At 39.2% G+C, this 27,104-nt stretch overlaps 2 protein-coding genes across 2 annotated transcripts in view; one reads left to right on the plus strand and one right to left on the minus strand.

The window, feature by feature from the left end:
- On the minus strand, positions 1 to 25,064 carry Ccdc47 (coiled-coil domain containing 47). Its single transcript, XM_020185727.2, has 13 exons — positions 24,861 to 25,064; positions 21,057 to 21,325; positions 19,887 to 19,994; positions 19,287 to 19,461; positions 17,504 to 17,625; positions 17,192 to 17,257; positions 14,602 to 14,703; positions 14,282 to 14,392; positions 12,577 to 12,662; positions 10,658 to 10,716; positions 10,247 to 10,356; positions 9,866 to 10,033; positions 1 to 1,724 (listed from the first exon to the last, which is right to left on the minus strand). Exons 2-13 carry the CDS (start codon positions 21,318 to 21,320, stop codon positions 1,644 to 1,646), a joined length of 1,452 nt encoding a protein of 483 aa, XP_020041316.1. The 5' UTR covers positions 21,321 to 21,325; positions 24,861 to 25,064; the 3' UTR covers positions 1 to 1,643.
- A 565-nt stretch (positions 25,065 to 25,629) lies between these two features.
- Ddx42 (DEAD-box helicase 42) overlaps positions 25,630 to 27,104 on the plus strand; it is a 37,203-nt gene continuing 35,728 nt past the window's right edge. The window contains exon 1 of the mRNA XM_020185723.2: positions 25,630 to 25,800. The gene's annotated coding sequence lies outside the window, so the exon portion shown is untranslated. The remainder of the gene's footprint in view (positions 25,801 to 27,104) is intronic.

Below are 27,104 nucleotides of genomic sequence, written 5' to 3' on the forward strand. Positions count from 1 at the left end.
TTTTGTCAATCAGTTTAATATATGTTCATAGTTAATTCATATGAATGTTTAAATTACAAAATTAGCTGCTATGGTCCAAATGTGTGGGACTGTAAGAAACCTTATATTACTCAAAGATAGCTATATATATCAACTTTGATTTCTGAAATGTACTTTAAAAGTTTGAATACAAGGCTAATTCTAGAATTATATAGCATTAAAGTAATATGTGTGACTTCTGTCACTTTAATAATTTAAATTTGTGAACTGTTAAAAAATATTCTATCTGCATCTCTCAGTTTAGATGTTTCTGTATTAATCTAGAGAAAACCCATGTGAAAAGTTCCCATGTAGTTACAAAGATGGCAGCACATGCTGTGTTCACAGCAACTCATTATTATTGCCTCAAAACAGACCTGCACATAAAGCATCAAAAAAACAAAAAAACAAACCAAAAACAAAACCACCCACTCCCACCAAAAAAAAAAACTCCAACCCTTTCACATCCCCAGCAAAAATTACCTGGTACAACAAGTGACTTAAAAAAATGCTTTCTTAGTAGGAAGCATTTATAAAATGCAGAGCTCTGAACAAGCTAAGTACTTGTGCAGATATATGGGCCTCTCCCCCAAGAGTTTCTTCTTCAAGAGGCAGAAAGAACTCTCAATAGTTTAGGAAAGCTCATTTTTTAAAGCATATTTATGCATATCCATGGCGATTTCTTTGAAAGAATATACCCAACCTCAACTGTGGAAGAGATAAAAGCAGAGGAAGAAGTAAAGGTACACAGTCATTACACAGAGGATAGAGCTTCTCTGTGAACATCCAATATGTGGCAGCAACGAAAAAGAAAACATCTGTGACCTCACAGAGACCAATGATCTGATGCTGATCTGATCTAGGTGAAGCAGTTAATTTTCATGCATTTGTTACTCAAGAAAAATAAACATACAGCAATTTTAAATTCAGCGTTCACATTATCAGCTCATAGTATCAGGAGAAAACTGTGCTCAACTACCTATCCCTACAATCTTCCATGTACACATTAGCATCCTAACACCCACAGATTTCCTATAATACTGTCATCAGCACTTCCCACCTACAAAACATATACTGCATTGCTTTGAGTTCCTGAAATTCCACATAGCGTTCTAAATATTACTTTTTCACAAGTTTAATGTAGACACAGAAGAAAACACCAAGCAATGTTTATTGTGCAGTTTCAATAGTTAATTGTGGAATCTTGGTTTAGAGTCAGCCTCCATAGCTATTTCAACTGCCTGGTTTAAACAAAAAAGCAACAACCTAATTATCTACCTAAAAATTACATGATAGTTCTTCAAACATCAGAGTACTAAAAGCACTGATGATTAATGTTATAATTTAAAAAATATTTTAAAACTACACATATTTTATATTTTATTTTTTATAAAATAATTAAAATAATTTGATTAGTTGGAAGAAAATTACTCAAACAGAGCCCTTTCAATGTATCTACAACCTCTGTAGAACTCCAAACCAAGAGTAGAATAGATGATAAAATAAGGATTCTTAGTCACCAAGAGTGTGTGAACTTTAAGATGAGAAATGGACTCATATTTTTTTTGTTTGCTGTGAACTCAGAGCTTATAGGTGGCATTAGACTCAGATCTCTGGGATGATTTTTACATGGCTTTCACTTTGATTTGTTTCATTTTCATTTGCTTCTTCTCCAACTTCTTTTGCTCACGCCTCAAAGCAGCTTCCTGTAAAGGGGGGCCAGGGAAAGGAAGAAGAGAGAGAATCAAAACTAAGCTCTAGCCAGCTGCAGGTGGCTGACACCTGTAATCCTAGCTACTAAGGAGGCAGAGATCAGGAGGATTGTGGTTCGAAGCCAGCCCGGGGCAAATAGTTCATGAGACCCTATATCTCGAAAAACCCTTCACAAAAATAGGGCTGGTGGAGTGGCTCAACGTGAAGGCCCTGAGTTCAAGCTCCAGTTCCCCGCCCCCCAAAAAAAGAACTAAGGTCTAAGAACATGTTTTCAAAAATCAAAAGCAATAGTGTTTGAAAACTTGGGTTTGCAGCATACATAACATTCTGGAAGTTACTCATAAAATTTGCTAAGGGAGGGGAATGAATATATATATACGAAAGAGTAATAGAAGGGGTGAATTTGATCAAAGTACATTATGGGAACGTGTGGAAATACCATGATGAAACCTTTTTGTACAATTAATATATACTAATGAAAGAAAAAAAAAGAAAATTAAAAAAACTGCTAATATCTTTGTTGGAGAGTGAAAATTAAATTTATTTGAAACAAGGCAAAGGAAATTAAAATCTCAATTTAGACAGAAACTAACCACTACATTGAACTAGGCTTTGTGATTCTGGTCTTATTTTTCCTATATTTATGAAAACACTGGCCAACATTCACCATACTATTTACATGTATGTGCTAAGGTTTGTATTTCAGTTCAGAAAAACTTCAGAAATCTTATATTGAGACTGGAGGTGTAGCTCAGTGGTAGAATGCCTGTTTTGCAAGCCTGAAGCCCAAATCTGAGTCCCACCAAAAAAAAAAAAGAATCTTGTTTCATCAGGTTATTTAGTGTAAATCTCTTCCTATTAGTATAGACAGCATACTTAGCACAATACTTCAATTCATAAGGTTCAACTAGGAATTTTTATTGTATTTTTTAATTAGAAATTTGGAGCCTATATAAAGAAGCAGATTCCACTTGGCTGGTTATTACCAGGCAAATTAAATTATGACCTCACTTTTGACTATTAGTGGTCACATCTGATTAAAACCTGTTTCAGATATAATCTCAAACTTAATTTTCTTTTTTTCTTTTTTTTGTGGTACTAGAGTTTGAACTCAGGGCCCACACCTTGAGCCACTCCACCAGCCCTTTTTTTTTTTTTATGTTTTTTTTTCTTTTATTATTCATATGTGCATACAAGGCTTGGTTTATTTCTCCCCCCTGCCCCCACCCCCTCCCTTACCACCCACTCCGCCCCCTCCCGCTCCCCCCCCTCAATACCCAGCAGAAACTATTTTGCCCTTATCTCTAATTTTGTTGTAGAGAGAGTATAAGCAATAATAGGAAGGAACAAGGGGTTTTGCTGGTTGAGATAAGGATAGCTATACAGGGCATTGACTCACATTGATTTCCTGTGCGTGGGTGTTACCTTCTAGGTTAATTCTTTTTGATCTAACCTTTTCTCTAGTACCTGTTCCCCTTTCCCTATTGGCCTCAGTTGCTTTAAGGTATCTGCTTTAGTTTCTCTGCGTTAAGGGCAACAAATGCTAGCTAGTTTTTTAGGTGTCTTACCTATCCTCACCCCTCCCTTGTGTGCTCTCGCTTTTATCATGTGCTCAAAGTCCAATCCCCTTGTTGTGTTTGCCCTTGATCTAATGTCCACATATGAGGGAGAACATACGATTTTTGGTTTTTTGAGCCAGGCTAACCTCACTCAGAATGATGTTCTCCAATTCCATCCATTTACCAGCGAATGATAACATTTCGTTCTTCTTCATGGCTGCATAAAATTCCATTGTGTATAGATACCACATTTTCTTAATCCATTCGTCAGTGGTGGGGCATCTTGGCTGTTTCCATAACTTGGCTATTGTGAATCGTGCCGCAATAAACATGGATGTGCAGGTGCCTCTGGAGTAACAGCCTTTGGGTATATCCCCAAGAGTGGTATTGCTGGATCAAATGGTAGATCGATGTCCAGCTTTTTAAGTAGCCTCCAAATTTCTTTCCAGAGTGGTTGTACTAGTCTACATTCCCACCAACAGTGTAAGAGGGTTCCTTTTTCCCCGCATCCTCGCCAACACCTGTTGTTGGTGGTGTTGCTGATGATGGCTATTCTAACAGGGGTGAGGTGGAATCTTAGCATGGTTTTAATTTGCATTTCCTTTATTGCTAGAGATGGTGAGCATTTTTTCATGTGTTCTCTGGCCATTTGAATTTCTTCTTTTGAGAAAGTTCTGTTTAGTTCACTTGCCCATTTCTTTATTGGTTCATTAGTTTTGGGAGAATTTAGTTTTTTAAGTTCCCTGTATATTCTGGTTATCAGTCCTTTGTCTGATGTATAGTTGCCAAATATTTTCTCCCACTCTGTGGGTGTTCTCTTCAGTTTAGAGACCATTTCTTTTGATGAACAGAAGCTTTTTAGTTTTATGAGGTCCCATTTATCTATGCTATCTCTTAGTTGCTGTGCTGCTGGGGTTTCATTGAGAAAGTTCTTACCTGTACCTACTAACTCCAGAGTATTTCCTACTCTTTCTTGTATCAATTTAAGAGTTTGGGGTCTGATATTAAGATCCTTAATCCATTTTGAGTTAATCTTGGTATAGGGTGATATACATGGATCTAGTTTCAGTTTTTTGCAGATTGCTAACCAGTTTTCCCAGCAGTTTTTGTTGAAGAGGCTGCTATTTCTCCATCGTATATTTTTAGCTCCTTTGTCAAAGATAAGTTGCTTATAGTTGTGTGGCTTCATATCTGGATCCTCTATTCACCAGCCCTTTTTTTGTGATGGGTTTTTCCAGACAGGGTCTCAGGAACTATTTGTCTGGGCTGGCTTTGAACCTTGATCTTCCTGATCTCTGCCTCCTGAGCATCTAGGACTACAGAAGTGAACCATGGGTGCCTGGCTTGTTTTTAAATATATAAGAAAACAGCTGGTCATGGTGGTGCACACCAATAATCAACGAGGCGAAGAGGATGAGGCAGGAGGATCACGAGTTTGAGGCCAGCCTGGGCTATAATGCCAGGCACCAGTGGCTCACATCTGTAATCCTAGCTACATTCACAAAAAGCTTATAATCTGACTCAAGTTAAGTTCCAGCTTCCCCCTTTCCTTTAACTCACCGTAGCTGCAAACCCTAGATATAAATGAAGAACCTCTTACTTCATAGAAAGATAAAAGGCATTACATATTAATGATTCCTGTGTAGATTCTTCATGTGCATACATTTTTAAAAGGCTATTTTGATTTTATAGAGAAGATTGCATAAACACAGCTAAATTTTTATATGAAAAATGCCCACTAACTAGCCAAAACCAATCAAACAAAGCATGATGAGGAAGAGAGAGGAAGGACTACAATATCCTGGGCACTTCCCCCAACAGTATTAATGATTCTGCTGGTGCTACAGGGCCTCATAGCAGCTCATACTTTGTTGCTTTGAAGAATTTTCTTCAATCCTTGAGATAACTCTAGAAGATGAAATTCACATCTTCCAGAGCTTTGCTCTGCTTATTTCACCAAACTACCAGAACATGCTGATTTTATTTTTTTCAGTACTGGGGTTTGAACTCAGGGCCTCTCACAGAGCATGCTACTCTTTTAAACATAACATAATGCAGCCTAAAAAGCTCAAGTTTGAGATACTAGTTAGGTAAAAAAATAGAATTCACACAAAAAAATATTAAAATCACTAATTATAAAAACAAATATTAAATTTTATATAACAAGTTGATTTACAACATAAGGCCTATGTTGTAAAAATTTTCAATTTCTATTTTCTGCTGCCATTTTAACTGACTTAAAAATTCCTAATTTCTAATAATCATCAATCTGTACGCACCCAATGTCAACGCACCCAATTTCATCAAACATACCCTAAAAGACCTAAAAGCATATATAAACGCCAACACAGTGGTTGTGGGAGACTTTAACACTCCATTATCATCAATAGATAGGTCATCCAAACAAAAACTCAATAAAGAAATCCAAGATCTAAAATATGCAATAGATCAAGTGGACCTAGTAGATGTCTATAGAACATTTCATCCAACCTCTACACAATATACATTCTTCTCAGCAGCCCATGGAACCTTCTCCAAAATAGATCATATCCTAGGGCACAAAGCAAGCCTCAGCAAATATAAGAAAATAGAAATAATACCGTGCATACTATCTGACCACAATGCAGTAAAAGTAGAACTCAACAACAAAAGTAAAGACAAAAAACATGCAAACAGCTGGAAACTAAATAACTCATTACTTAATGAAGAATGGATCATCGATGCAATAAAAGAGGAAATTAAAAAGTTCCTAGAAGTCAATGAAAATGAAAACACAACCTACCGGAACCTATGGGACACAGCTAAGGCAGTCTTGAGAGGAAAGTTTATAGCCATGAGTGCATATATTAAAAAGATTGAAAGATCCCAAATCAATGACCTAATGATACATCTCAAACTCCTAGAAAAACAAGAACAAGCAAATCCCAAAACAAATAGAAGGAGAGAAATAATAAAAATAAGAGCTGAAATCAACGAAATAGAAACCAAAAAAACCATACAAAGAATTAATGAAACAAAAAGTTGGTTCTTTGAAAAAATAAACAAGATCGATAGACCCCTGGCAAACCTGACTAAAATGAGGAGAGAAAAAACCCAAATTAGTAGAATCAGGAATGCAAAAGGGGAGATAACAACAAACACCATGGAAATCCAGGAAATCATCAGAGACTACTTTGAGAACCTATATTCAAATAAATTTGAAAATCTAAAAGAAATGGACAGATTTCTAGATACATATGATCATCCAAAACTGAACCAAGAGGAAATTAATCACCTGAATAGACCTATAACACAAAATGAAATTGAAGCAGCAATCAAGAGTCTCCCCAAAAAGAAAAGTCCAGGACCTGATGGATTCTCTGCTGAATTCTATCAGACCTTTAAAGAAGAACTGATACCAACCCTCCTTAAACTGTTCCATGAAATAGAAAGGGAAGGAAAACTGCCAAACACATTTTATGAAGCCACTATTACACTTATCCCAAAACCAGGCAAAGACACCTCCAAAAAGGAGAACTATAGGCCAATCTCCTTAATGAACATTGATGCAAAAATCCTCAACAAAATAATGGCAAACCGAATTCAGCAACACATCAAAAAGATTATCCACCACGACCAGGTAGGCTTCATCCCAGGGATGCAGGGGTGGTTCAACATACGAAAATCAATAAACGTAATAAACCACATTAACAGAAGCAAAGACAAAAACCACTTGATCATCTCAATAGACGCAGAAAAAGCCTTTGATAATATCCAACATCATTTCATGATAAAAGCTCTAAGAAAACTAGGAATAGAAGGAAAGTTCCTCAACATTATAAAAGCTATATATGACAAACCTACAGCCAGCATTATACTTAACGGAGAAAAATTAAAACCGTTCCCTCTAAAATCAGGAACCAGACAAGGATGCCCACTATCTCCACTCCTATTCAACATAGTACTGGAATTCCTAGCCAGAGCAATTAGGCAAGAAGAAGGAATAAAAGGAATACAAATAGGTAAAGAAACTGTCAAAATATCCCTATTTGCAGACGACATGATCCTATACCTTAAAGACCCAAAAAACTCTACTCAGAAGCTTCTAGACATCATCAATAGCTACAGCAAAGTAGCAGGATATAAAATCAACATAGAAAAATCATTAGCATTTCTATACACTAACAATGAGCAAACGGAAAAAGAATGTATGAAAACAATTCCATTTACAATAGCCTCAAAAAAAATCAAATACCTAGGTGTAAACCTAACAAAAGATGTGAAAGACCTCTACAAGGAAAACTATACACTTCTGAAGAAAGAGATTGAGGAAGACTATAGAAAGTGGAGAGATCTCCCATGCTCATGGATTGGTAGAATCAACATAGTAAAAATGTCGATACTCCCCAAAGTAATCTACATGTTTAATGCAATTCCCATCAAAATTCCAATGACATTCATTAAAGAGATTGAAAAATCTACTGTGAAATTTATATGGAAACACAAGAGGCCACGAATAGCCAAGGCAATACTCAGTCAAAAGAACAATGCAGGAGGTATCACAATACCTGACTTCAAACTATATTACAAAGCAATAACAATAAAAACAGCATGGTACTGGCACAAAAACAGACATGAAGACCAGTGGAACAGAATAGAGGATCCAGATATGAAGCCACACAACTATGAGCAACTTATCTTTGACAAAGGAGCTAAAAATATACGATGGAGAAATAGCAGCCTCTTCAACAAAAACTGCTGGGAAAACTGGTTAGCAGTCTGCAAAAAACTGAAACTAGATCCATGTATATCACCCTATACCAAGATTAACTCAAAGTGGATCAAGGATCTTAATATCAGACCCCAAACTCTTAAGTTGATACAAGAAGGAGTAGGAAATACTCTGGAGTTAGTAGGTATAGGTAAGAACTTTCTCAATGAAACCCCAGCAGCACAGCAACTAAGAGATAGCATAGATAAATGGGACCTCATAAAACTAAAAAGCTTCTGTTCATCAAAAGAAATGGTCTCTAAACTGAAGAGAACACCCACAGAGTGGGAGAAAATATTTGCCAATTATACATCAGACAAAGGACTGATAACCAGAATATACAGGGAACTTAAAAAACTAAATTCTCCCAAAACTAATGAACCAATAAAGAAATGGGCATGTGAACTAAACAGAACTTTCTCAAAAGAAGAAATTCAAATGGCCAGAAAACACATGAAAAAATGCTCACCATCTCTAGCAATAAAGGAAATGCAAATTAAAACCACACTAAGATTCCACCTCACCCCTGTTAGAATAGCCATCATCAGCAACACCACCAACAACAGGTGTTGGCGAGGATGTGGGGAAAAAGGAACCCTTTTACACTGTTGGTGGGAATGTAGACTAGTACAACCACTCTGGAAAAAAATTTGGAGGCTACTTAAAAAGATGGACATCGATCTACCATTTGATCCAGCAATACCACTCTTGGGGATATACCCAAAAGACTGTTACTCCAGAGGCACCTGCACATCCATGTTTATTGCGGCACTATTCACAATAGCCAAGTTATGGAAACAGCCAAGATGTCCCAGCACTGACGAATGGATTAAGAAAATGTGGTATCTATACACAATGGAATTTTATGCAGCCATGAAGAAGAACGAAATGTTATCATTCGCTGGTAAATGGATGGAATTGGAGAACATCATTCTGAGTGAGGTTAGCCTGGCTCAAAAGACCAAAAATCGTATGTTCTCCCTCATATGTGGACATTAGATCAAGGGCAAACACAACAAGGGGATTGGACTATGAGCACATGATAAAAGCGAGAGCACACAAGGGAGGGGTGAGGATAGGTAAGACACCTAAAAAACTAGCTAGCATTTGTTGCCCTTAACACAGAGAAACTAAAGCAGATACCTTAAAGCAACTGAGGCCAATAGGAAAAGGGGACCAGGAACTAGAGAAAAGGTTAGATCAAAAAGAATTAACCTAGAAGGTAACACCCACACACAGGAAATCAATGTGAGTCAATGCCCTGTATAGCTATCCTTATCTCAACCAGCAAAACCCCTTGTTCCTTCCTATTATTGCTTATACTCTCTCTACAACAAAATTAGAGATAAGGGCAAAATAGTTTCTGCTGGGTATTGAGGGGGGGAGCGGGAGGGGGTGGAGTGGGTGGTAAGGGAGGGGGTGGGGGCAGGGGGGAGAAATGAACCAAGCCTTGTATGCACATATGAATAATAAAAGAAAAATGAAAAAAAAAAAATAAAAAAAAAAATAAAACTCTTCAAAAAAAAAAAAAAAAAAAAAAAAAAAAAAAAAATTCCTAATTTCTTTCTACAGTATTGTTTGGTTTGAAATGGGACTGTTAAGTGGAACAGGATACCTAACATCATTTTAGAGGTTCAGAAACTCAATCTAGTGTGGTTTGAACAGGAAGGAAGGATTATTTATTCCCTTTCAGAGTGCTGTCAACTGACAAAATATCCAAAATGCTGAGAAAATACTAAACTTTTAGCCTGTGTACCATGTACACATAGCATACTGGTAATAAAAACTTCAATTTCATCCCAGAGATAAGGAGAGTTTGTCTTACCTCCAGCCTGCGCTGTTTCTCCGGATCTTCCTCATTCATGATTCGCTCCTTCTCTGCTCTTTTCTTCTCCTCACGCCGAGACTGTGCAGCTTCCTGTCTCTGCACATGTGTCAGTTTCAAGAAATTTTCTTCTACTCGTGCACGGTTCTTATCTGCTTTTTGTTTGCCCTTTACCCAAGAAACAAAGTCTTTCATAAGCAATCCACTGCTATCCAACAGAAGAAAATCTCACTTAGCATTCTTTCATAAAACCACTCCCATTTGGTACTGTCAAGTAAACTAGCAAAGATTCAATCACTGAAATCACTGACAGCTGCTCCCCCCTGGGGGGGGGAAAAAACATAAAAGATGCCAGTTCAAAATAAAGGCTTTAGGTCTTACTTCTCTGTTGAGTCGGAACTTTTTGGCTTTATCAATAGAATAAATCACCATGTTCATCAGGGGTAGCAAAGCCTCCATATCCTTTGGGTAAGTGTTACCTGAGCCAGGCACTGGAAAACAAAGCCATTTTCCTACTGAGTTAATGATAGCATTAATACTTCTGGGTTGCCAATTTTTAAAAACTGCTAGTAGACTTTTCTCTAAGTTTCTTAAGCAGTTAAAATGCAGTAGAAAGAAGAAATTAAAATTTAAAATTTCAAGGTTATATCCTTGAAGACACCCAGAAATCAACACGCAATCATGAAGCTAGTTTTAATGCAGTATTACAGCTATCATTTGGGAATGAACAATATCCTCCTTAAGATCATCTCACAGAAAACTAAGAACCCAGATAGGACCCAGAATACTTACCATTAAATGTAAACAATAGTGTCCTTTTAGTGTCAGGTAGCTTTAAAGGCTGACCTTCCCTGTCATAAAAGAAAAGTCTATTAAGAGGGAACATAAGAAAGACATTTTCCATGCACGAAAGTCACCCAATTCACTCAAATGGACAAATAATCAGCGTGGCATGTATCTAGGCAATTCCAAGTCAAATATAATCTCAGAGCCTGAAGGAACTTTAGAGTCACCTGGTCCACTTGTCTATCTTAGGGATGGATTCCCAAGTAACCTTTAGTCTATAGTTGAATACCTCCAGTGATGTCTCTGACAAGCAGAATATACTCCATCTCATCTGGGGAGCAGAAATGAGCCTATAATTTCAGTATGAAGCTCATACTCATTTTTCTCCCAGTACTGGAGACTGAACTCAGGGCCTCATTCTACCACTTGAGCCACGATTCCAGTCCTTTTGCTTTTGTTTTTCAGAGAGGGAATTGCACTAACTTTGTCAGGGCAGGTCTACAATCACAATCCTACCGCCAGCTCCCAAGTAGCTGAGATCACAGGCATGCAACATCACGCTCCGCCAAGGCCCATATTTTAAATAACATTTTTGCTAGTTTGATTTTATTCCTAGCTCCTAGGCAACCTTCCTATAATAAAGCATCTCATGGGTTCTACATCTGCCCTAAGTCAACCACAGATAGGAACTATTTGGGGAAAATCCTACTTCTATTCCTGAACAATACAGTGTAACAAGTACTTACACAGCATTTACCTCCTATAAGGTATTATATGTAACCACACATGGTTTAAAGTATTTACAGGAAGGGTTATGCATAGGGTATATGCAAACACATCATTTTATATAAGGGACTTGAGCATCCTGAGATTTTGGTATTTGAGAGGGGTAGTCCTAGAATAGATTGCCATGGATCTGAAGGGATAATTATTTAAATTTAGTTCTATCACCAAAGATTCCTTGACCTTTGTCAACCACTCCCCTATATACATCTAGGCTTGCACCAGTGCGCGCGCACGTGCGCAGGCACGCGCACACGCACACACACACACACACACACACACACACACACACACAAAGAAAGGCTTGATCAATGCTACAACATGATACTTTATCCCTAGTGTTGTTACCAAGTTAAGCAAGGCAAGGATGATGCAAAACTATCTATAAGCATAAAGACCAGAGTAATCTTAACATACAATTAAAATCCAGAATAGATTGTTGTTGCTGTTATCATTTTGGAGCTGGGAAATGAACCCAAGGTCCCCAGAATTGTACTGAACTCCACAGCCTATGACAGCAGCCCTGTAACTAAACATTTAGGTCAGAACCAGTTTTATATTGAGGGTAAATTCAATTTATGCTCTCCTGAGACAGACTGATATAAAGAACAAATTCAAGCCCTGAATATGCACACCTGAACAATATTACTGTAAAGCTAGAAACTACTACCTAATAATATCCTGGGAAAGGATATAATCACCCAATTCTTAAAAGACAAAGGCCAGAAAAGGTATTATAAAATACACAGATTTGTAGTCAAACATCATAAACAGATTAGTAGCCTGCTTAGCAAGCATGAAACAGAGTTCAAGCTCCAGTGCTGCCAAAAAGAAAAAAAGGGGACAGGGAGAGGAAGGGACTAGCAGTTGCATTTTCTTAGTATCAGTCATTCTATAAGATTGTCCTAAGTGGGTGATGCAAACATGCAGGGACCCATGCAAAGTACAGTAGCATTAGATTGATTGTCTCCTGTAGGTTTTTAAGACCTCTCATAATGCAAATTGTCAAAGCAAAGGAAAATTAGGAGGCTGTCACCAACTTCCCCTACTCATATGGTAAGGAAAACTGCAGAAGCACCCGGGGTGTTTCAACATAAAGCTATTGCAGAAAATGAATTTCAAAATTTTTATTTCATACGTACTCTTGCATAATTTTTGGACCAGAGAACTGGTCTGAAAAATGAACAGATTCAATCTTGTCAGCATAATGTGTAAGAAAGTGAACCATCTGAAACAAAGAAAGAAAAGTTATTTTCTTAGAGTAGGGTTTGATTTTTCTTTTTTCATAAAGATAGTCACCCTTCAGTCTTAGTTACTTTTGTACAATATAATTCAGACCAAAACATTATAATGAAGGCACAAAGATAAAATCTTAGCCAGGCATGGTGGCAGAGGCTTGTAATCCAAGCCTTTGGGGGTGCTGAGGCAAGAGGATTACAAGGATTACAAGTTTGAGGCCAGCCTGGGCTGTATGGCAAGACCCTGTCAAAAAATGCACAGAACGGCTGGGCATCAGTTGCTTATGCCTGTAACCCTAGCTAATCAGGAGGCAGATATCAGGAGGATTTGGTTTGAAGCCAGCCCCGGGCAAATAATTCATGAGACTCTATCTCGAAAATACCCAACACACAAAAAAGAGTGGAAGAATGGCTCAAGTGGCAGAGTGCCTGCTAGCCACTGTGAAACCCTGAGTTCAAAACCCAGTACTGCCAAAACCAAACAACACACACACACACACATACACACACACACACACCAGGTCAGGCATGGTGGCACACAACTGTAATCCCAACTATCCACAAGAGGAAATGGGAAGATCATGGTTCAAAGCCAACCTGGACAAAAATGTTAGCAAGACCTTATCTCAAAAATCAAGCTGGGTATGGTAGTACAAATCTGTAATTCTAGCTAGGCAAAAGATTTGAGCCTGTGGCCAGCCAGGGCAAAAACAAGAGACCGTACCCGAAAAATGAACTAAAGTGAAAAGGGATGGATGTGTGGCTCAAATAGTAGAAAGCTTGCCCAGCAAGAACAAGACCCTGAATTCAAATCCTAGTAAGTCCCTCCCCCCGACACATAAAAAATTTTTAGTAGAATTTTTTATAAGCATGTTACTTAGAACTTACATTTTAGATCTAATCCTATCGGTTTTTTTTGGCAGTTCTAGGGTCTGAATTCAGGGTTGCATACTTGCTAGGCAGGTGCTTTAGCACTTGAGCAGCACCTCCAGACCTTATTTTTTTATGTAACTAAGAAATGCTAACATCACTCAACCAATAGAAAGAAATGGCTCTCTGTGCACTATGTAGTAACTGACACGGAGAAAGGATTAAAGTTACATTTCTTTTTCAGAAAACCTGAATGCCATTAGGAATCCCAGGAAAATTTTTTCTTGATTTAGAGAACTTCTGAGTTATCAAATTGTCTTTCTGACAAGTTAGTCTATTGTCTAAGTTAAGTATTTTAATATTTGTGTGAGAAAATAATACATAATTAGTGCATTGACAAAGTGAAGAACTTACACAATTTACTGTTATGAAGAGTGCCCTCTCAAAGCCAAATATGTCTGAGAAGTGGCTCATTTTTGTTTTTGAGATGGGGTCTTGCTCTGTTTTCCTGGCTGGCTTGGAACTTGTGATCCTCCTGTCTCAACTCCAGGAGCTGGGATTATACACACGTACTACTGGACATAGCTAAAACATTAACTTTTTATGCTATTTTATTTTTTAATTAATTTATTTTTTTGTGGTGCGGAGGTCTGAGCTCAAGACCCTGCACATGCTAGACAAGTATTCTATCACTGATCTACATCCCTAGCCCTGGATGTAAACCTTCTATTGCATTTACCTTTGTATCCATCATTCCATCTGTGACTTCTCCCATCTCTGACAGGATGGCCAAAGAGTCTGGCAGTCCATACTTTGCTCCAGACTTAGGTTTATCACTACAAAACTCACTCTAGAGAAAGAGGAAACTGAAAATAAGACACAACATTTTACGATGCACTAAGCTCTTTTTCCCCGAAAAGACTATGTACTGACCTATTTCAAAGTGATGCTGAATAACATCTGAGTGATAAGATTATATTATGCTCTGAGGTTGAACATCTATCTATGCAACAAAGAGGCAGTTTCTACACATATTTGAGTTGGAACAATCTGACGTACCAGATCCTGCATCTCTTTCTGCAGTCGCACCAAAGCTTTCCGTGTGCCAACAGCAAACACATAGGTATCCATGTCTTCATCATTCATGGTTACTTTTATTTGCTTTAAAAAAAACAAAACAAAATTTACCTGTTGGTGTCTGTGGCAGGTAGATTTCTAAATGATCCATAAAAGCCCAGCCTTCTGGTATAAACAACCTTCTTTTCAGTAGGATTTATGAATATGGTAGGATAGCGCTTCCATAATTATGTTGTAGTAAGGCAGAAGGTCCCTAATCAGTTGACTCTGAATAAACCTTGGGTGTGTAACCTAATCAATCAAGTCCTTAAAAAGGATTGGGCCTTATCTAAAGAAGAAAAATGAATAGGCTTATGGGGTGGGGGTTGGGTAATAAGGACTTCTGAGTGGCCTCCAGGAGGTGAGAGCAGTTACCAGGTGACAGATAGCAAGAAAACAGGAACTTACAACTCTAAGGAACTGAATTCTGTCAACAATAAATGAATGAAAAGACCCCAAGAATGAAATTAGCCTGCCTGGCATCTTGATTTCAGCCTCTTAAGACCCAAAAGCAGAGGACTCAGCTAGCTCATGCAGGACTCCTTATCTACAGAAACTGTTAGATAATAAATGTACCAGTATTGTTTTAAGCTGCTAAATTTGTGATTTATTATATAGCAACAAAATACTAGTAAAGAGTACTCAAGTACAAGAATCAGCAATAAACAAGGTATAAATTGGACAGTGGTGCAATAAAAAATACATTTGGTTTTTGTCCCGGATTCTTAGCATACAGCTCCTAAAACCTTTAGAATTTTCCTGAATGTTGTGTGTTTTGTTATTGATAAGAAACCCCTTTCAATCAAACTTAGTTTATGCTAATGCAATGATTTAAGGTGGTGCTTAGGTGGCCATAGGAATGGAGTTGAACACCAGAAAAATTAAGTATATAATTACTTTCAACCCTACTCAGAACCTCTGGGAGGGCTGAGTAGGAAGAGAGGAAAGATGGAGCGTGAGCTCTACAAAAATTCTTGAACAGAGTTTCTAAATTGATAAACTCATCAGTGTGCTAGAAGGGTGGCATGCTTAGGGTGGGCATGGGAATTCCACACACACCCCTCTCTAATTCACTGCATCACTTTTATTGGCCATTCCTGAGTTGTACCCTTAATAGTAAAGTGTTTTCCTGGGTTCTGTAAGCCATTCTAACAAATTATTGAACCCTGCAAGAGGTTGTGTTTATATTTGATAAATCAGAAGTGTGTGTAGCACACACTAGTGTGTGCCTAGGATTTGGAGAGGTAGTCTTATTGGACTGAACCTTTCAGACTGTGGAATCTGAAGCTGAAATTGAATTGCTAGATACTTGGCTCTGAAGCCAAGACTTGGTTGTCGATATTGGTAAACACCCTTAGGCAGGTAGATATTAATATTCTGCACTAGACCAGGGAGATAAAGTTGTAAGCCTAAAGCATCTGATATGATAAAATGTGGTCCTATTTGTCATGTTAGTTGTATTTTTAAATGTTTGGATTAAATAATTATTTGTATGTAGAAGGGAAATACTAAAGTAGGGAAAGACCTGACACTATAGCAGCTTTAAAAGAAAAAGTTTTCTGCTTTTCTATCATTTATAAGAAGTTGTACAAAGCAACACCTTCAGCAGAATCCAGCCCAAAAAAAAAAAAGCAACTAAATATAAACAACGTCTTCGCTACCAATGTCAATGTCTTTGTTGACATTATCTCTTTCCAGGGAGGGGAGAAGATGTGGCATTTCTAAGAGCACAATTTGCAGATTAACCCATTAATTTAATAAAGGAAAGAAGGTACACCTAACAATAAGGTTCCTGGATTGTGACTTAAGTTCTTTCATCAAAATTAATTATGTGAAGCAAAAAATATTTGAGGAGAAACTCAATTTTGGCAAAAGATAAAAAGCAGACATGGCCTGGTGGAATGGCTCAAGTGGTAGAGTTCCTAGCAAGTGAGACCCTAAGTGTGAACCCCAGTACCGCCAAAAAAAAAAAAAAAAAAAAAAATTAGCCTAGTTTTAGCCAAGCACTGGTGGCTCATGCCTGTGATTCTAGCTACTCAGGAGGCCAAGAACAGGAGGATTACGGTTCAAAGCCAGCCTGAGCAAATAGTTTGTGTGACCCTATCTCAAAAATACCCATCACAAAAAGGGCTGGTGGAGTGGCTCAAAGTTAAGGTCCTAAGTTCAAGCCCTAGTATTGAAAAAAAACCAGACACAAGGAGCAGAACTGGATACTAGGGCAAACTATCTTCCTTCTATTAAGGCTAATGAAGCTGATAAAGTATTATCTCCTTCCCTCCAAAAAGAGCACATGAAAGCCTCCTAATAGTTGGATACTAGTGGAAGATGGCCCCTCTAAATAGAAAAATGTCAGGCTCAGGTGGTAGAGTGCCGAATGAGGCCCTGAACTCAAACCCCTGTACCATCAAAAAGAAAAAGGTCGATTTTTTTTTTTGGCAAGGGACACAAGATGCTAATACAACGCAGGCAGAAATGGAATAAGCTTTAACTAAAGACTTTGGTCTGCACACAGAAAGCCAGCAAGAATACATACCACTTGATCACTCACTGGCCTCATCATCCGAGCCAGGACATTCAATAAGTCTTGTCTCTTGAGGAACTGAAAAAATGAGAGGTGAGTTAATGTAACTGCAACTTCTGATTATAAGAAATGGCCTCAGAGGGGGAAAACACATGATTCATCAAATATCCTCAACAGCACATTTGCCAGTTAGAACAAATATAATATTCAGACTTCACTTTACATCAAGCATGAAGGGATAAAGGCACTGAATTTCAATTAGGAATCACATTTGGAAAAAAATTTAAGGGAAGATATATATTGGTCTAGAAATTCTTTACTTACCCTCAGCTGGATAAGCATGCCTTCACAGCACACTCGACCTGAACACCACAGGTTATAGATGTGCTCATTCTCCTGATTCAACTTTCCTGTACTTGTGGCTTCTTTGTTAGTTCCATCATCACCTAGGAGTAAACCACTTGATATAATGAAAATGTGGAAGTCTAATCACACACCTTCCTCTACTCTGATGCCAAAATACCATAGCTTTAAGATAGGAATATTTTGCTATCTTATAGAATCTCCTTTGGACAGGAATTAAAATAGATTGGCATCGTTCCTTTTATTTATTATCTTATACTACTTTAAGGATTCAATTTTCACTCAATATTTTCAATGTATTTTTCTTGCATTTCTTCACTCAACTAGTTTAAGAGTTATTCAGTGTCACCTTAATCAGCCAATCATCTTCATAACAAGATTTATAGATAAGTCTTAAATTTCCTGTAAGAGCTTCATTAATTCCAGTTACTTCTGATAGAGAACAGAGTTCACTAGCAGCTTTCATACTTTCCAAAGCACAAAACTCATCTTGTTTTTTCAATTTTGTACCAACTGCAGGCACACTACAGCAAACACCTCCCAAAGTTTCCTGTGCAAAATTGCTGATTTCTACTCTTCTACCATTTTCTGTTGTTATCCATCCATGTTAACTGTGAATTTATGTGCAGGGAGCAGAGAGGATGGCACCTGTCCTCAGCTACTAGTGCACAGCAGGAACCAATGCTGTGGGCAGATGGCTTGCCATTTGGTAGGCCATGTGTCCTGGGGTGCCCAGGGTTGCAGTCCAGGCTAGTGGACTGGGGCTTCCCTTTACTTTTAAAACTCTTTATTATCCCCATTAAAAATTATACGCTTTGGTACCATATGAAAATGAGCAAGGGGAGGACAATAAGCCAAAGGCTGCTTATTTTTTTCTCATTCCCTGGTCAAAAAGTCCTGTGAAATAATATTGTACAAAGGAGAGAGCATTGGAGAGAGCATGACTTTGGAAAAAGGGAGATAGTTCTAATGTCATGGGTTTAAGAAATTTAACAGCTTAGACAAGCTTTAACATTAGTTCTCTCCTTATAAAAACAGAAACTACTATATATACAACTGACAGAGTTGTTACAAAAAGCGAATAGGAAACAATGTGGGCTGGCAGAGTGGTTCAAGTGGCAGTGCCTGACTGGCAAGGTGAGGTTCTGAGCTCAAACCTCAGTACCACCTGAAAGAAAGAAAAAAAAGAAACAATGTATGCAAAGTAGCTGGCTAAAGAGCAAAGAAGAAGGCTGGGTACTTAGAATTAAAGAGAAAAATGTGCTAAATCCCAAGTAGTGGGTAATGTGAGGCAAGTCCCCTCAACGCCTATTAAACAGCTACAAACACTACTCTTAAGTTCTTCAGTGTGTACCTTATCAGTGGATTCAAATAAAAGTGCCCAGAACTTGAGGGCATTCTGAGGGATTTCCAATTTCTAAAAAGTTAATTGAAAGAATTTTATAGAGGTATCTAAAATGTCAAAATTTCTTGGTTTTAATCAGAACTTTATCAGCTTATTTTGATAACACTGATTATTCAAAAGCTGTTTAGCAATTATACTGTTGATTAATGAAAGGTGAAGGAATTATTACATAAATGAAATTTACTCAGTAGAAAAAAAAAATGACTTTCTTGGAAAGAAAAAAAAAATTCATCCTCTGCAGCAGTCCATGGAAGCAGTTAGGTGCTTATTCTGAGGGAATAAACCATTCTTACCACCGTTTTCAAGCAGACAGCTAGACACGTTTTTGGCTTAACTTACCCACTAAGGTAAAGTTGCTCTCTAAAAGTTCTCTATGAGTATTAAACCAGGCCTGAGCAAGACGACTATTTTTATTCTTCCCAATGATGTAGTTCATAATATAGGCAAGCAGACCAGTCACCATCAAAATTTCTAGATAATAACTCTCCCAGCTGTTCTGGAGGTGTGCAGGAACCTAAAGAAGTAAAGTGATTCCATTTAATGTTGGCTGAGGCTGAATGATGAAGTCGTATCAGATGAAAAATGAGAAAACCTGTATTAGTGGAGACTTTAGATAACTTACTGAATATGGTTATAGTTTGAAAAATATACTCATTTTGGCTTTCTAGGTCAGCTTTGTTAAACTTGGTTCTGAGTCCCACCCCAACATATGTCCAATGTTACCCACTTATTATTTCTTGATTCAGTAAAACTAAAAGAGCTGGACTTATACATAGGAGTTGCTTCTCTAGGTGTGGATGTTTAGAACTGATGCCCAGCTCTTTCCTAGTGTCTAGTGTAACATCAACATCAACCACATATAATAATTATGTTTCTGGGATTAGTGGCATCAAGATAATTTTGTTGGTTGGTTTGGAATTTAGAATCTGATATACCTACATCAACAATTGTTATTGGGTCTTTATTTTTGCTAGAAGAAGCGTCTGGTTTGTCTTCATAACCTTCAAATTCTTCATCATCATACGGCTCACTCTCAGTATCTCCCTCCTACAAAGTGAAGCACAATCTGTGTTCCTGCACAAATGTCACCAGCAGTTGTGTCTCATTTTGTGGGCAACATTTGTAGAGGAAAACACAACTTGTAAACAGCAAGCACAAAACAGAAATATTACATGCTTTTAACAAAATATCACAGAGTCCAAACTTTCAGTTACATGATAAACGAGTTCCAGAGACCTAATGTACAGTGGAGCATGGTAATGGTGACTAATAAAGTATTATATACTTGAAATGTGCTAAGACAATAGACTCTAAGGACTCTCACCACATATATGTAAAAAGGGAGTACATGAAGTGATGAATATGTTACACAACTCGATTGTGGTAATGTATACAGATATCAGAATACCATGTTGACTGAGTGGAATTCTACAGGCCTTGTTTCAAAAACAAACAAAAATACCTTGCTGTACAACTTAAATATATATAATCTGTTTTTTTTTTTTTTGGTGGCACTGGGGTTTGATCTCAGGGCTTCATGCATGCATGCTAGGCAGGCACTCTATAGCTTGAGCCACACCACCAGTCCATTTTTTGCTGTGGTTATTTTGGATATGGGGTCTTGTGAACTATTTGCTTGGGCAGGCCTGAAACTGCAATCCTCCGAATCTCAGTCTCCCAAGTAGCTAAGATTACAGGTGTGAACCACTGGTGTGCAGCTAAAATGTGCCTAATTTTTACTTGTCATTTACACTTCAATAAAGCTGAGACAAACCACCAAAATACCAAAAGGATGACTCTTTATACTTTAGAACCCAAAGTTTTAAGTGACAACATTCTATACCCACATATACTATCTATTATTCTCCATTCCCTCTCCACCCAGGGTTGCTACAGGAAAAAACACAATTTACTTTATAAACGTAAAAGGTGGGAATATACCATAAGACATTTAGAAGAGCTCTACCTACTGAACAAAAATGAAGATTTAATAGAGAGTAAAGGTCTCCCTATACCTGGATCTTACTGTTAAAATGTTTGGAAAAGCGCTGATTACAAATTTTCCCATTCTTCGACTTTCCCAAGAAATCAATAATAAAAGAACCCCACCTGGGCATCTGCATCTTCAAAATCTCCTTCTTGGTTTTCATCCTGACCTTCCAACTCCACAGTGGTTTCATCTTCATCATCTTCAGTGGTTATCACCCGTTGAGGAGATTCCGTAATAGAGTCTTCCATGACATCCTCAAATTCAGCAAAGTCATTATCATCGTACTCTACTATGTCTTCCTCATCCTCAAAATCATCAAACTTGGCTTCAGAGACACTCCCAAACACCAAAAGGACAACACAGAATGCATGGAAGGCTTTCATTGTACCTTAAAAATAAGTTTAAAAAAGAGAACAAGAGAGCCCCAAAATGAACTGCCATTCTACATATAGGACGATCATGTTAGATAAATAATTATTAATAAAAATCTACAAACCCCAGTTGGGCACCAATAGTTCACACCTGTGAATCCCAGCTACTCAGGAGGCAGAGATCAGGAGGAACCCTGTTCAAATCCAGCCCCAGGCAAATAGTTTGTGAGGCCCTATCTCAAAAATACCATCACAAAAGACTGTTGGAGTGGCTCAAGTGATAAGAGAGCAGCCCAGCAAGCATGAGGCACTGAGTTCAAACACCAGTACTGCCCCCCCCTCCAAAAAAAGGTCCTGTCATTACTTATCTGTAAAATATTGGACAAGTCATTTAATTTCTTTAGGCTGGGCTCTCTAACATTCCCTTTCCATTTACAATGAATATTCCATAAGCATTTTTTCCTTCTTTTCAATGAGCATTTTTGAGTACCTATAAAAAGCTTCCTAAAGAAACTGGGAAGGGGATATAATAAAGGAATAAGATGCAAATATTTATCTTTAATTAGTTATAAAAGTAACCCATGAATAAGAAAGACATTCAGAACTGGGGATGTAGATTGGTGGTGGAGGTTTCCTACAGCCTTTATGTGACATGTGCAAGGCTCTAGACTTGATCCTGGCAGGGGAGAGGGGCGGGGATTCACCCTTAGATCTTTGTGTTTACCCTGTACATACATGCACTTCTAAACAAATGCCATTGTCATCTCAAGGATGAACACTTAAAACACAGATAAGGAAAATGAGGCACAGAGGTGCTAAGTAATACAACTACCATGTGACAGATTTGATCCCAGACTTTTGCTTTCAGAAGCCATGCTACGAGCCATTTCTCAGGCAGCTTCTCAAATGTAAGCTGTGGCTTTTTATCACTTTCTTAATAAGATTACTTATTAATCTTCTACTACAAACTGCTTCTAGAATGTATGGTGAAATTCAGTAACAGCATTTTACAGCTTTTGGGAAAAAACACTAAGTATTCCAATATCTGAACAAGATTGTGAACAAATATAATGAAACCATACCTGTGACAAAAATATATGAAATCATGGACAACAATGCAATCATTTTAACACACACACACACACACACACACACACAAATTCAACAATCAAAATCACTTAGGCTGTATTTTCAGTCCTGTCCTTTTGTCTAAACACCAATCTTATATCATTTGTTATCTAAAAAAACCAGGTCCATTTTGATGCCCTACAAAATCTTTTTTTCTGAATAGTCAGGTATATTTTAGGCTTTGTGGAACAGATACTAGTATGTTCACATTTTTAAAAAAAACTTTAAAAATATGAAAGCAATTCTTTAAACATAAAATAAAACCATGCTTTTATGAAGAAGATACACTGAGGCCTGAAATAACACATATCAGTTTGATAGAGCAGTGGGTCTGTAGACCCAAGTAGGCATCAGATCTGGCCAGCCAGGACCAGATCATGATCTTTACTAAATACCACACTAAGAAGTTTGGATAACTAGAAGCTACTAGAGCATTTTAAATAGGAAAATTATATTATCTCCCAAAAAAAGTATCATTATCAGATTTGCAAGTTAACCCTAACAGTTTATAGGTAGAATGAACTGGAGAAGGCCACTTGAAGTGGGAAAGATAGGAAGTGCCTAAGATAATTCGATAAAACACTATTTAACTGGCAGTGGTAGTGATTTGACAGATTATTTAAGAATTATATTTGCCAACACAATCAGCTATAGGGAACATGGGCAAGGGAGAACTGCAGTGATTCCAAGTTTTACTTAAATGAATAGCTGGACAAAATCATCATTAATTGAGACAAAGAACAATAAAGAGGGGGATGAATGGGGGGGAAGGTAATAAATTTAATTTAGTTCTTACTTTAAAAGTTTGGAGCAGGGCACTGGTGATTCATGTCTGTGATCATACCTACTTTGTGAGGCTGAGATCAGGAGGATTGAGGTTGGAGGCCAACCTGGGCAAATAATTCAAGAGTCCTCATCTCCAAAATAACCATAGTAAAATGTATTGAAGGCATGGTGCAAGCAGTAGAGCACCTGCTTTGCAAGCCCTGAGTGAAGCCCTGAGTTTAAACCACAGTCACACACAAAAAAAAACAAAAAAATGCAAGTTCAAGGTTTTAAGCAGTATGTTAAAGAATTAACATTTATCTTGTAACTTTCACAATATCCACAAAAGGCCTATTTTACAGAGGGAGAAAAGGAAGCAGTTGGAAATATAAGTAAAGTGTTCAGGATACAGGCTTGAGCTGGAAAGAGATGGTGTTAGAATTAATAAGATTACCCAGAAAGAATTAAGAGTTAGGTTGAGGGAGAGAAGAGGAGAAAGAAGGGTAGGGCGGGGGAGAGAGGGAGAGAAAACAAAATCTTCCTAAAAAATCCTAACAGCTAAGAGAGGGCACACATCTCCTACTGCACCCACCACACAGACAGCACTACTCAATTAACATTAGTTCCCTTCCTACTGCTGTGGTTTATGAACACACTCTAGAAGTTAAAAAGCTTCCAATTTAGTGCTTCTATTTTCAGAGGCAACTTGGTAGAGTCAACTTGATTAACTGACTGCTAAAAGGTCTGGTCATCTGAAACTGAATTTCTACTTGAAATGTTCATACAGTAGAAGCATTTCTAAGATAAATCAGCACTGTAGCAGGGCTCCTTGAAGGTTATTTAGGTTAAAATTATCCAAACCATTTGTGCATTGGCTTTCCTCTTTTTTAAGTCTCTGCTGCACCTGTCAACCCATTTCTCAAATGCTCAACTCCCTGCCAAGCCACCCAGCCTCTATGACTCCTGAAGACGGGAACACAGAACCGAAGTGGGGTGCAAGCACTAATATGTCCGATTGGATTACCTTCTGCAAGCTCACCCAGTAGTGTCTCAGCCACTGACCCGGGACTTAGTGGAGCAATCATTCCTTATTTTAATTTGAGATTAGGCCTTCATGACGTTAACGTCAAAACATAAGATTTTTAGAAACGATGTAGGCACTTCTCTGTCTTCTAAAAAAAATACTGGTTTAAATGCAAGCTTTGTGTCAGGAACCTTCAGAGAAGGTTGACTACAGAAGTAGTTGCTTCTGTGAAATCACTAGTATCTAGTCTTTCTCCACAACGGAGAATCCATTCATCCCAATTTCCAAACCCCGTTCTTCCGCGTAGAAACAGCCTCTAACCCTGTCTAATATAATTGTCTAATTGACATTTGCTCACAGTTCTGCAGAGAAGATCCCAAAACCACTAAAATTACCTTCAACCCCCGAAAGACCAACAGAAAAAGGGCCAAGAAAGAGTGGAGAGAGGTTTAAATTTTTCTTTTTAAAAGTAGGGAGAGAGGAGAAATCGCCGGGATTTACGTAAGTCACTACCGCCCGGACTTAAGTAAAGGTTGGTTGAGTGAGAAACTGCACCGGGTTATAAGCCACGCAACTTAGTCACCGCTCGGGCCGTCCTGGACCTACCGACTAACGAGTCAAGACCCGCTACCTACCTGCACCCGAGGCTACAACCCGGCCCGGCGCGCTCCAGGCGCTCACTTCTACCCAGCCTGCCTCTCTAGCCTGGCCGCCGCCTTCACGGTCGCAAAGGTTTCAACCGCAGCGATGCCTCTTGGACACAGCAGGAACAGGCTCGCTCAGTCACGCCGCCCCACTCTTCACGTAGCCTCAGCCGTCCGTTACGTAGAATGCGTGCGGTTCCCCCGCGCCTGCGCACGGCGTGGGGGCGGGACTCGGTCTCCGGAACGCGCGAGACCGGCTCTCTTCCCCTGCCCAGTTGAGGCGAGGTTGGGATGCTGGGAAAATTATGTAATCCCCGCCCCCGGGCCAGAAGTGCACTAGCTGATACCGTCCTTCATTAGGGTGTAGTCCATGTCGACGTCACACTCAACTAGTGCTCCGGAAGCTAAAGGTGGCCATGCTCTACGAAACCATGTGGTCAAAGGCATGTTGCTCAAGTCACATTTGCAACGACCAGAGTTGGGGAGAGAAGTCGGCATTTTAACGCAAATGTACTTTCCGGCCAACCCCTTTCCTCTTGGGATTTTTGGGCGGCTCCCTGTCACTGCCATTCTTTCTTCATTCGAAACCCACTTCCTAGTCGAGTCTTTAACAACCTCCCCCCAGAAGCAGGCTTCCGTCATTTTGTCTGAGGCGCCTGGGAGGGATTCAGAATCTAAGGGTGGGCGCTGGCGGCGCCTCCCGGGAACCGTAGCTCAGGCCCCGCCCCTCCGCCTGCTCTCTCGCTACTGCGCATGTCAGGTGTGCGTCTCCCTCCCAGCGTCAGCAACCGGCCGAGAGGCGGCGGTGGCGGCGAAGGGGGCGGAGAAGGAGGAGCGCGGCGGGACAGTGTCCGGACCGCGCGTACTTTGGTCCGTGGGACTCTCTCCGCGCCTGCGGTTGTAGCAGCTGCGGCTGCAGCCATAGCAGCAGGTTTGTGTGAAGGAGATGTCCAGATGCGGGCCCGCTAGCCCTTAAGGGTACTACAGGCAACCGTGGGGCCTAGCGAGGGCCGTGGAGCCGCGGTCTTGCTTAACAAAGACTCGGCGGAGCCTCCTATTCCCGGCGGCCCAGGGGTCTGGGAGGGACGGGAGTGCGGGTCGAGGCTTTGAGGGAGCCTTCCGAACTATTTTGCCTTCCCACGGCTCCCGCTTCTCGCAGGTCTTAAGCGAGGCCCTCTTGGCGGCTTTCCGGAGGCGGCGCCTGCTGGGCTAGGGGAAGGGATTTGCTCGGTGTCGGGCTGCGAGGTAGGGATGGCCACAGGGAGGATTCTGACCCTAGGAGGTAGCGGGTGGGAGCTGCAGGCCCCCAAATAGGGGCTCCCGATAGTAAAAGTTGAGAAGTTAGAAGGTTGTAAAAGGCGGTCATCTTTGTGAAACCATGAGTAGATCCAGCGATTAGCATCACCATACTTACAAACTTTTTTTGTGGCGTACTTGGGACCCTGTCTGATGAGAGTAAATAATTTATGTGGACTGCAAGCACACGTACCAAAAACGTAAGGAGAAGCTGTCATTTAAGTCAGAGTCTACTGGATTATATTGCTTTCTTACCATTTTGTGAGCATTTTCCTCTTTGTACTGAATCCTGTAGGCTGTCATTCAACTCCCTATGGCCTTCTCGAATATTACTTTTTGTAAAGGATGTTTCTGTATCCTGCGCCGTGTACAGCAACTGAAAGACTGGGTCTGTGTCTTAATTCACTTCAACTTTCTAGAGCCCAGCTCAGTTGGGGTAGGAAATTACCAGTAAGTTGTTCAGTTAAAAAAAAAATTTTTTTTAAGTTTTCAGCAGCGAAAAAAGGGGTTATTTTTCCAGTAACTAGAAGGGACAGTGTGTGTGTGTGTGTGTGTGTGTGTGTGTGTGTGTGTGTGTGTGTGTGTGTGTGTGTAATTCACTCAAGTAATTTTATTGGTGCCTACTGTGTTAGGCACTGTTTTAGATATTAGGAATAGGTCTCTGGCTTCTCCCTTATGAAACGTAACTTTCCAGTGGGAGATAGACATATAGATATATTATACTGTAGGCTAGATGATAATTACTGCCTAAGGGGGGGAATAAAGCTGGAAAGGAGAATGGTGAGGTGTTGCAGTTTTAATAGATTTGTCAGGGAAGTTCTTTTAGAGAGGAGGAGGTGAGGGAATGAGCCATGATAGTATCAGAGAAAGGAATGTTCCCAGCAAGGGAACAGCAAGCAAAAAGTCCCTGAAGAGAACAAAGGTGGCCCATTAGGGGAA

This window comes from Castor canadensis, chromosome 11 (assembly GCF_047511655.1).
Source record: "Castor canadensis chromosome 11, mCasCan1.hap1v2, whole genome shotgun sequence".
Classification (NCBI taxonomy): domain Eukaryota; kingdom Metazoa; phylum Chordata; class Mammalia; order Rodentia; family Castoridae; genus Castor; species Castor canadensis.